Here is a 10,348-nt window from a genome sequence, read left to right as displayed (position 1 = left end):
TACAAGTTTATCTTTGCATACAATCACACATTTGAGTATGTATTCTTCTTATCTAAAATGTGATTTTAGACAGCGAAAATGCTTGCCATTAGTATTCTACGTTACTGGGTCGAGATAACCTCCAGTTTGATCTAAATTAATCACATAATATGGTGTTATGAAGATTATAGAGTCAAAGGAAGCTGGAAGTAGTTCAGAAATTGCATTTTCTAAAACTACACATTGGCACTGCGCTAGTAGTCTCTTGAAAAAAAGAATTCCCAATAAAGAATAGTGCATATTTGTACTTTTATTGTTTTCGACAATACAGCTTAATTATCTAATACATATTTGTATGTTGGAAAAAGACACTCCCGAATTCAAGTAACAGTTTCAGCATTGTGACAAACAATAATGTAGCCATATATCTATTTGTGTGGGAAGTTGTCATATGGACTAAATGTGGAATTATATTAAAATAAACCCTTCCTACAATAGTTATGTACTAATTGTTCGTCAACAAAGACATTCGAGACAAATTTAACTTTTGCGAACTAGGCCTTAGACAGTACCAAATTATTATTGTGTTCAAGACAAAATACATGTACTCAAATAACCTGAAAAGGAAATAAAAATACAACTGTAAAACTTTGTTGTTTTTATCTTTATTAAAGTGTTTGCTTACTAGATTCAAATTACCAATTTATCAATATTCGATTGAATTCAGACAATTTTAATACACATGCGGAATACCTAGTTATGACGTGTAGCCTCGGAGCTGAAACCTTATAAAATCAGACATGTCTTGAAGGGCCTGGATTCCGGTTTTCAGTTGGAAAGGTCCTTCCGTTGAGAACAACAAGAAGCCGTGGAATGTTGACGGATAATATTTCACTTTCGCCTTAACCTCAGACTCCATTAAGCGGGCAGCATACATGATGCCTTCATCACGTAATACATCGTACTGGGAAGCTACGACATAGGCGTTACAGACGCCATTTAGATTTGTCTGAGTCATTGGTGAAACTGTTGTATTCGTAAGAATATCTTTAAATTTCTCAATAGAATCAAAGTCGTAGGTGTATTCAGTTGAAGTTTTTCGTTTCGTTATATTTAAATACTGCGGAAAATACAATTCACTGTTTACGTATTTTGATATCGTAGAGTGACGAATTTCCGGTGCTGCGTGAGAATTCCGCACGAGATTGGATGTGTAAATTGTTGAGATTCCGGTGTACAGCAACCACTTCTGTATTTGTCGTCTTGGTGACGTAATGCCGCTGATGACGTCAGCGTTATCTATGTACGATGGGATGTGAAGATCCAGTAGTTGTAGTGCTGGACTTATCAGAACCTGCATGAAGATTTTCTTTCTGAACTTTTGAGCAACTGCTGCTGCCATGTTCCCACCTGAACCATCGCCGCCGACCATCACGTGATACTTGTCTACCGAAAGTCCACTTTTGCCCAGGAGGATCTGATACATGACCTTTTCACAGTCTCTATAGGGTTCCGGGAAGTGATAACTGGGTACTTTCTTATATCTGAAAACAAAACAAATTAATACCCATGAATATAAGTTTATTTGCTTATCCTGAATTCGGTTCATTCAATTGACTTGCGGAAAATGGTAATCCTCGGCCAAATACTAAAGCAGTTTTAAAAAGCGTCATACAAAGTGTACATACATTTTATACAAACGTCTCATCGCGATATTCAAAAAGTGAAATGAGGACAAAAAAGGGGATTTTGATTTAATTTTTTATATTTACTTTAGGTTATATACTTCGTATACATTGCTGTAGGAGAAATTCGGGGTGACATAGACAGACCAGTTTGTATTGTGGGAGAAATTCGTGGTGACATAGGGTGACCAGTTTGTATTGTGGGATACATTCGTGATGACATAGACTGACCAGTTTGTTTTGTGGGAGAAATTCGTGATGACATAGGCTGGCCAGTTTGTTTTGTGGGAGAAATTCGTGATGACATAGTCTGACCAGTTTGTATTGTTGGAAAATTCGTGGTGACATAGACAGACCAATTTGTATTGTGGGAGAAACTCTTGGTGACATAGACTTACCAGTTTGTATTGTTGGAGAAATTCGTGGTGACATAGACTGACTCGTTTGTATTGTGGGATACATTCGTGATGACATAAACTGACCAGTTTGTTTTGTGGGAGAAATGCGTGATGACATAGGCTGGCCAGTTTGTTTTGTGGGGGAGAAATTCGTGGTGACATAGACTGACTAGTTTGTATTGTGGGATACATTCGTGATGACATAAACTGACCAGTTTGTTTTGTGGGAGAAATGCGTGATGACATAGGCTGGCCAGTTTGTTTTGTGGGGGAGAAATTCGTGGTGACATAGACTGACTAGTTTGTATTGTAGGAGAATTTTGTGATGACATAGGCTGACCAGTTTGTATTTTGGGAGAAATTCGTGGTGACATAGACTGACCAGTTTGTATTATGAGAGAAATTCGTGGTGACATACTGACCAGTTTGTATTGTGGGAGAAATTCATGGTGACATAGACTGACCAGTTCGTTTTGTGGGAGAAATTCGTGGTGACATATATAATCCGGTTTGTTTTGTCGGAGAAATTCGTAATGACATAGACTGACCAGTTTGTTTTGTGGTAAAAATTCGTGGTGACATAAAGACAGACCAGTTTGAATTGTGGGAGAATTTCGTGATGACATAGACTGACAAGTTTGTTTTGTCTGAGAAATTCGTGGTGACATAGACAGACCAATTTGTATTGTGGGAGAACTTCGTGGTGACATAGACCGATCAGTTTCTTTTGTAGGAAACATTTGTGGTGACATAGACAGTCCAGTTTGTTTTGTGGGAGAAATGCGTGATGACATAGGCTGGCCAGTTTGTTTTGTGGGGGAGAAATTCGTGGTGACATAGACTGACTAGTTTGTATTGTGGGATACATTCGTGATGACATAAACTGACCAGTTTGTTTTGTGGGAGAAATGCGTGATGACATAGGCTGGCCAGTTTGTTTTGTGGGGGAGAAATTCGTGGTGACATAGACTGACTAGTTTGTATTGTAGGAGAATTTTGTGATGACATAGGCTGACCAGTTTGTATTTTGGGAGAAATTTGTGGTGACTTAGACTGACCAGTTTGTATTATGAGAGAAATTCGTGGTGACATACTGACCAGTTTGTATTGTGGGAGAAATTCATGGTGACATAGACTGACCAGTTCGTTTTGTGGGAGAAATTCGTGGTGACATATATAATCCGGTTTGTTTTGTCGGAGAAATTCGTAATGACATAGACTGACCAGTTTGTTTTGTGGTAAAAATTCGTGGTGACATAAAGACAGACCAGTTTGAATTGTGGGAGAATTTCGTGATGACATAGACTGACAAGTTTGTTTTGTCTGAGAAATTCGTGGTGACATAGACAGACCAATTTGTATTGTGGGAGAACTTCGTGGTGACATAGACCGATCAGTTTCTTTTGTAGGAAACATTTGTGGTGACATAGACAGTCCAGTTTGTTTTGTGGGAGAAATTCGTGGTGACATAGACAGACTAATTTGGTTTTTTGGGGGAGAAATTCGTGATGACATAGGCTGACCAGTTTTATTGTGGGAGAAATTCTTGATGACATAGACTGGCCAGTTTGTTTTGTGGTAGAAATTCGTGTTGACATAGACAGACCGGTTTGTTTGGGAGAGATTCGTGGTGACATAGGCAGACAAGTTTGTTTTGTTTATTAAATATACATTTTGGTTGATCGACATACAAAGGGAGCCTACTTCGATCACTGGCCACCAAACACGCTATATTGGTTGCGATCAGTAATTACTATTGGTAGAATTATTACCATTTGCACCATTGGATGACAACGTTATTTGAACGAATCTTGGTATACCAATGGTGGCATACATTGTATTTGTCAAAAGGACCTACGGTAAACCAACCCGTGACACTATGGAGAAACGGAACATGACAAACACTCAGGTGCTAATAGCAGTGGTTGTTTTGGGTCAACAGATACATTCCAACAGTGTAGTTTCTCCCATTTATGGTCAGATTTAGAGGAAAAACTGCCGCGACAACATCTAGACGTGGACGTCGCCATCTTGAAATTAAGTAATTACTGAACTTATCAACGCTAACATCTTTCTAGCTCTAGACCGTTTGAAGTTCAGTTGGCGATGGTTTATTTTGTTGGTTGACGTTGGTACCATTGCTATACCATTGGTTATTATTTCTAATTATAAATGTTCACGATTGAAAAATTGTGTGATAAACTCCATACAAGTTGGTTAAATCGGTGATGTTTACACACCCTAGTATGTAAAAACTTACAGCGCCTCTTATTGGTCAATTCGAACCCCTCTTGATTCCGATTGGATTCAAACTTCGGACTATTTTCCGTAGCGTATTTTCTTTAAATTACAATGTACATTTCTGATTTACTGTAAAACAGAAAGTTGCTTATGCATAGTATTAAAAACAGAATATTGACTCTATATTAATATATATTTAGGCACTATATTTTATGGCGGAAAGATATGATGTAGTGTATGGTGGTAGGTTTCCCTGAATATTGAAGAGAAACAAATTACTTCCATGGTATAAATACTGAGTAACGTTAGGGGATAAATAGTTTCCCCAACATGTGACTGTTATTTGTCATGTTTATCAAACTCTCTATAGTTACTTTTCAAATTTCCACAAGACACTCGCTAAACCTCGTGTCTTTTTTTATTTGAAAATTAACATTCTTGATAAACATGATAAAGAACAATTCTTAGTAGGGGAACCTCTATATACCAATGGGAAGTCTACGATACCAATGAATTTACTCTGAACGCATCCATAGATAATGGAGATAATTAATCCCGGTATGATTTCCGAAGACTGTTGGAAACCTCGAGAAGTTCCGAATGTATACATTTGTTATACTTACTCTGGTGCCACAATGACGACTCCTGTCTTGTTCGCTAGTTGGGTCAGAAAGGCAGTGTAACTGTCTGTAAATTTTACAATATATTCATTATATACTAATTAGTGTAAATATTTATTAAAATTTCAATCCATTTACAAAAACCATGTCGCTAATATTTCATTTAATCTTTATAACTAAGTAGATACAATGTAGCAGAAGACTTAAATAGATGATATTCAAATCACTGTATTGATTGGATGTAAGCTAACATGCGCATTCCGTTTGGTTATATTTTATCAACAAATAATTAATTTACGTACTAACGGTCAGCCAAGTCCAGCCCCCTCCATGTATATACACAAGTGTGGGGTGTGCCACCCTGTCTGAGCGTGTGGGCTTAAATACACGAACTGGTACATCATGTATCGTATGGTCAAATACCTAGAAAAAAATGATAATATTAAGTCTGCAGTCACCACGAATGTTTATATAATTTTGTTCGCGTCTTTCATTCATTCATTCATTCATTCATTCATTCATTCACTATTCATTCATTCATTCATTCGTTCATTATCAGTTATTTATTTATTTATTCATTATTTGTTTACGTATTTAACAGTTTTCTATTTTGTATCTGTTTATATAATTTTATTATTCACTTGTTTATTAATTTGTTTATTTAGTTATTCAAACCTGCACATCTTCACTGTGTGACGTTATTCTAGTGCTTCCCACCAAACAACGGAATGTGGTATCCACCAAAAACTGAACCGGTGCTCCAAAAGGTATGCCGAAGTATAGAAAAACGTCCAACTAAAAACAAGACAGATATAGTTAGTTTGATAATGATAGAACTTCTAGAACCAACATAGATGCTGTTCGGTAGGGGATGACAGTACTAATAAGTCATTTTGGTGTCTTTCAATTAGAAACACGTTAGAAAGATGGTTTGGTGTCATATATTTAAAGGAAGAACCACTCGGAAAAGAGATTTCTCGTGTCAGCTTTGAAAAAAATTAATAAGCGTGGTTACTTCATGGAGAAAATGGTCCATTTATGTAGATGAATGGAGGGCAAAAACATTTTCCTATCTATTAGAGTTACTCCTCTTTATTCCTACATGAATGGAAGAATAGAGACAGAGAAAAGAAGAAGAATGAATAAGTTATGGTAATAATGGTAGGAACTGACTATCGTCAGAAAATAATTGGTGATCTGGCATGAGTAAGTGAAACGAGATCACCACTGGGGTTTGAGATATGACATTCTCGAAACTATCCTTGACATTATATCCACCCGGCCCTGGACTACATGTACATGTATGTATCTCATAGTAAAATTGAAGGTACCAGAAGACACAGCTAATTTGATCGTTTGATTTACATCAAGGGTATTGTATAACGGTACACTGAAATTGACTATGTGGCTTTGAAGTTGGGCGTTGCTCTCTTAATTTGTGTTCTTCAAAGGAAGTCACTATGCAGGCCTGTAATTGTTCGGTTATCTTTCTCCCGAACTGCCTCCAGTTTTACTATGAGATAGTCCAGGGGTGGATATAACGTCAGTTATAGTAATCCCTGGAGAATGCCGATATGAATGTTCTTTTAGAGGAATTAATACAACTCACCAAATGATTTGATAAACGACCGATTTCGTCGAGAATCCTGACCTTAGTCTGATCCGGAATGTCAGGTGGGATGGGTCGGTTGATGACCACGTGGACCCTATAGGTAACACCCACCATGAGTAAAGACCACACAAGTACACTGTAGCGTAACATGCTTCTTATCGACTTTAAAAGTTCACTGTCATGTTTTGTTTTGTTTTTCTTTTTTTCTTTTTCCTAGTCTTTATGTTGTTTTTCGTCGTCTTAGCAGTCAATGAAGTTAAAGGCGTGTACAGTTTTATATGAGAACCTGGATGTTCCAAGACAAAACAACCTCTATGGCCAGTGCCTTGTACTTGTAAACGTGAGATTCGAACACACTTCCTGTAGTAAAGGGCCAAACTCAGTGACTACAGCCTCAGCTGAAACAAAAATTATCCTATTGCATTATAACCATTAACATTGTCGTATTGTTTTCGTTCTGTATACGTAATTCTTGATCAAGATAATAATGCCATTATTAGTACATAATAACTACTAGTATAATATCATACAGTTGTGTAAAAAAAACTATTAATATTTATATGATATATTTCCCTACACCTCCTCCATACACACACCATTACCTACTCCAAACCTACACCTCCTCCATACACACACCATTACCACCTCCAAACCTACACCCCCTCCATACACACACCATTACCTACTCCAAACCTACACCTCCTCCATACACACACCATTACCTACTCCAAACCTACACCTCCTCCAAACACACACTTTTACCACCACCAAACCTACACCTCCTCCATACACACACCATTACCACCACCAAACCTACACCTCCTCCATACACACACCATTACCACCACCAAACCTACACCTCCTCCATACACACACCATTACCACCACCAAACCTACACCTCCTCCATAACACACCCATTACCACCACCAAACCTACACCTCCTCCATACACACACCATTACCACCACCAAACCTACACCTCCTCCATACACACACCATTACCACCACCACCAAACCTACACCTCCTCCATACACACACCATTACCACCACCAAACCTACACCTCCTCCATACACACACCATTACCACCACCAAACCTACACCCCCTCCATACACACACCATTACCACCTCCAAACATACACCTCCTCCATACACACACCATTACCACCACCAAACCTACACCTCCTCCATACACACACCATTACCACCACCAAACCTACACCTCCTCCATACACACACCATTACCACCACCAAACCTACACCTCCTCCATACACACACCATTACCACCACCAAACCTACACCTCCTCCATACACACACCATTACCACCACCAAACCTACACCTCCTCCATACACACACCATTACCACCACCAAACCTACACCCCCTCCATACACACACCATTACCACCTCCAAACATACACCTCCTCCATACACACACCATTACCACCACCAAACCTACACCTCCTCCATACACACACCATTACCACCACCAAACCTACACCTCCTCCATACACACACCATTACCACCACCAAACCTACACCTCCTCCATACACACACCATTACCACCACCAAACCTACACCTCCTCCATACACACACCATTACCACCACCAAACCTACACCTCCTCCATACACACACCATTACCACCACCAAACCTACACCCCCTCCATACACACACCATTACCTACTCCAAACCTACACCCCTCCATACACACACCATTACCACCACCAAACCTACACCTCCTCCATACACACACCATTACCACCACCAAACCTACACCTCCTCCATACACACACCATTACCACCACCAAACCTACACCTCCTCCATACACACACCATTACCTACTCCAAACCTACACCCCTCCATACACACACCATTACCTACTCCAAACCTACACCCCTCCATACACACACCATTACCACCACCAAACCTACACCCCCTCCATACACACACCATTACCTACTCCAAACCTACACCCCTCCATACACACACCATTACCACCACCAAACCTACACCTCCTCCATACACACACCATTACCACCACCAAACCTACACCTCCTCCATACACACACCATTACCACCACCAAACCTACACCTCCTCCATACACACACCATTACCTACTCCAAACCTACACCCCTCCATACACACACCATTACCTACTCCAAACCTACACCCCTCCATACACACACCATTACCTACTCCAAACCTACACCTCCTCCATACACACACCATTACCTACTCCAAACCTACACCTCCTCCATACACACACCATTACCACCACCAAACCTACACCTCCTCCATACACACACCATTACCACCTCCAAACCTACACCTCCTCCATACACACACCATTACCACCACCAAACCTACACCTCCTCCATACACACACCATTACCACCTCCAAACCTCCTTATTATACATAAGTACATCTACAACATATATAGCAATATATATACGTGTTTAATGTTTACAATTTAATGTAGTAAGAATACATTTGATGTACAATCTGTGCTATAGCTCATTCGGATCATTCACATTAATGTATATCTTACAATGAATCCAACTTAAACTATGCTTCCTATTACATAAATTATTATTATTCTCAGTAGTATCTGGTCAGGCCATAGATCGGTTGTTTTTCTCCGGAAACCCTTTCGTTAGCTATCAAAGCAAATGTATCCTTTGTCAATAGGACATATTCATACATTTGTTAAAAGCAGTTTAAATTTCAACCAAATAACAATCAGAAATAAATACATACCACGTGTAAACAGTCAGTGTTTGTCCGGGTCCGTCCATGAGCTCCTGTCTCCGGCCTCTGATCACACGAACACTTGATGGTGTTATCTAGTTTCGATATCGTGTATACTTAATACTTGTATATGTTGGAACACGTTGTTTAGATAATCTAACTAGATATACTGTAGGAATGAACAGGACAGATAAAAGGTATGCACTGTAACATACAGACAACCGTGAAAAACGGTATCGATGTGTTTTGAGAATTAGTGTCCAAATTACTATATAAGACTTAAATGATTTATGCAATTTTTAAAGAGTATTTTATTATTTAATTTAAAAAAATGATTCATAATTCAAGATCTACAGTGCATTTGTCTGTAAATCAAGTCGTTTTTGTATACATTTATGAAATAAGCTTTAAATTAACATTTGATAATCATGTTCAAGTTATGTTTTTTATCAGAGTAAGGCCTGTATCCAGGACTTTCACATATGAAGGGAGACAACTCCAACAACCTAGTAATACCAGTACAAACAGAATACATAGTGTCCCTCACACAGACTACGATCCATTCGACATCACCACTTTTATACTTTTTTAAAAAGAACATTCTTTTACATTACAGGCTTCAAACAGAGAAAAAAACTTGAATTTGGCATTTATAATTAATCCAATTCTTATTTTTAAATTGGGGCATTGATTAGCTTTAGTTGTTTTTTTTTAGATAGCAAAAACAATTATAGATTTTGGGACTTTTTTTGGAACTAGTCTATCTATCATTCGGGATATAGAAGATCTTACGCGAGTGGCTATGTACTATGTAATTTCATATTACGTAACCACGAGTGTAAGATTATATTTATCACATAACAAGTATTTATGAAAATATCTAAACAAAACTTTTAATTTCGTTTCAATATGGGAGTGACGAAATCTGGCTCGGATTTGACGTTTTGGCTACCAAGATAATGGTGCAACGTCATATAAATATTATTGATAATTACGTCATTATTACCTGTGATGTCACAAACACATTATTACGCGTATGACATAGCTATGTCATAAA

At 38.4% G+C, this 10,348-nt stretch overlaps 2 protein-coding genes across 2 annotated transcripts; one reads left to right on the top strand and one right to left on the bottom strand.

Moving 5' to 3' along the window:
- Positions 1-281: 281 nt before the first annotated feature.
- LOC138315407 (arylacetamide deacetylase-like) lies at positions 282-9,375 on the bottom strand. The gene is made up of 6 exons (XM_069256415.1): positions 9,301-9,375; positions 6,533-6,933; positions 5,599-5,718; positions 5,226-5,346; positions 4,927-4,990; positions 282-1,523 (listed from the first exon to the last, which is right to left on the bottom strand). Exons 2-6 carry the CDS (start codon positions 6,683-6,685, stop codon positions 737-739), a joined length of 1,245 nt encoding a protein of 414 aa, XP_069112516.1. The 5' UTR covers positions 6,686-6,933; positions 9,301-9,375; the 3' UTR covers positions 282-736.
- Positions 7,096-9,003, top strand: LOC138316635 (uncharacterized). The gene has a single exon (XM_069258310.1). It carries the CDS (start codon positions 7,096-7,098, stop codon positions 9,001-9,003), a length of 1,908 nt encoding a protein of 635 aa, XP_069114411.1.
- Positions 9,376-10,348: the final 973 nt, after the last annotated feature.

This window comes from Argopecten irradians, chromosome 2, assembly GCF_041381155.1.
Source record: "Argopecten irradians isolate NY chromosome 2, Ai_NY, whole genome shotgun sequence".
In the NCBI taxonomy this organism is placed as follows: domain Eukaryota; kingdom Metazoa; phylum Mollusca; class Bivalvia; order Pectinida; family Pectinidae; genus Argopecten; species Argopecten irradians.
Note: the sequence above shows the minus strand (reverse complement) of the source record. Positions and strands in the feature narration are given on the sequence as shown.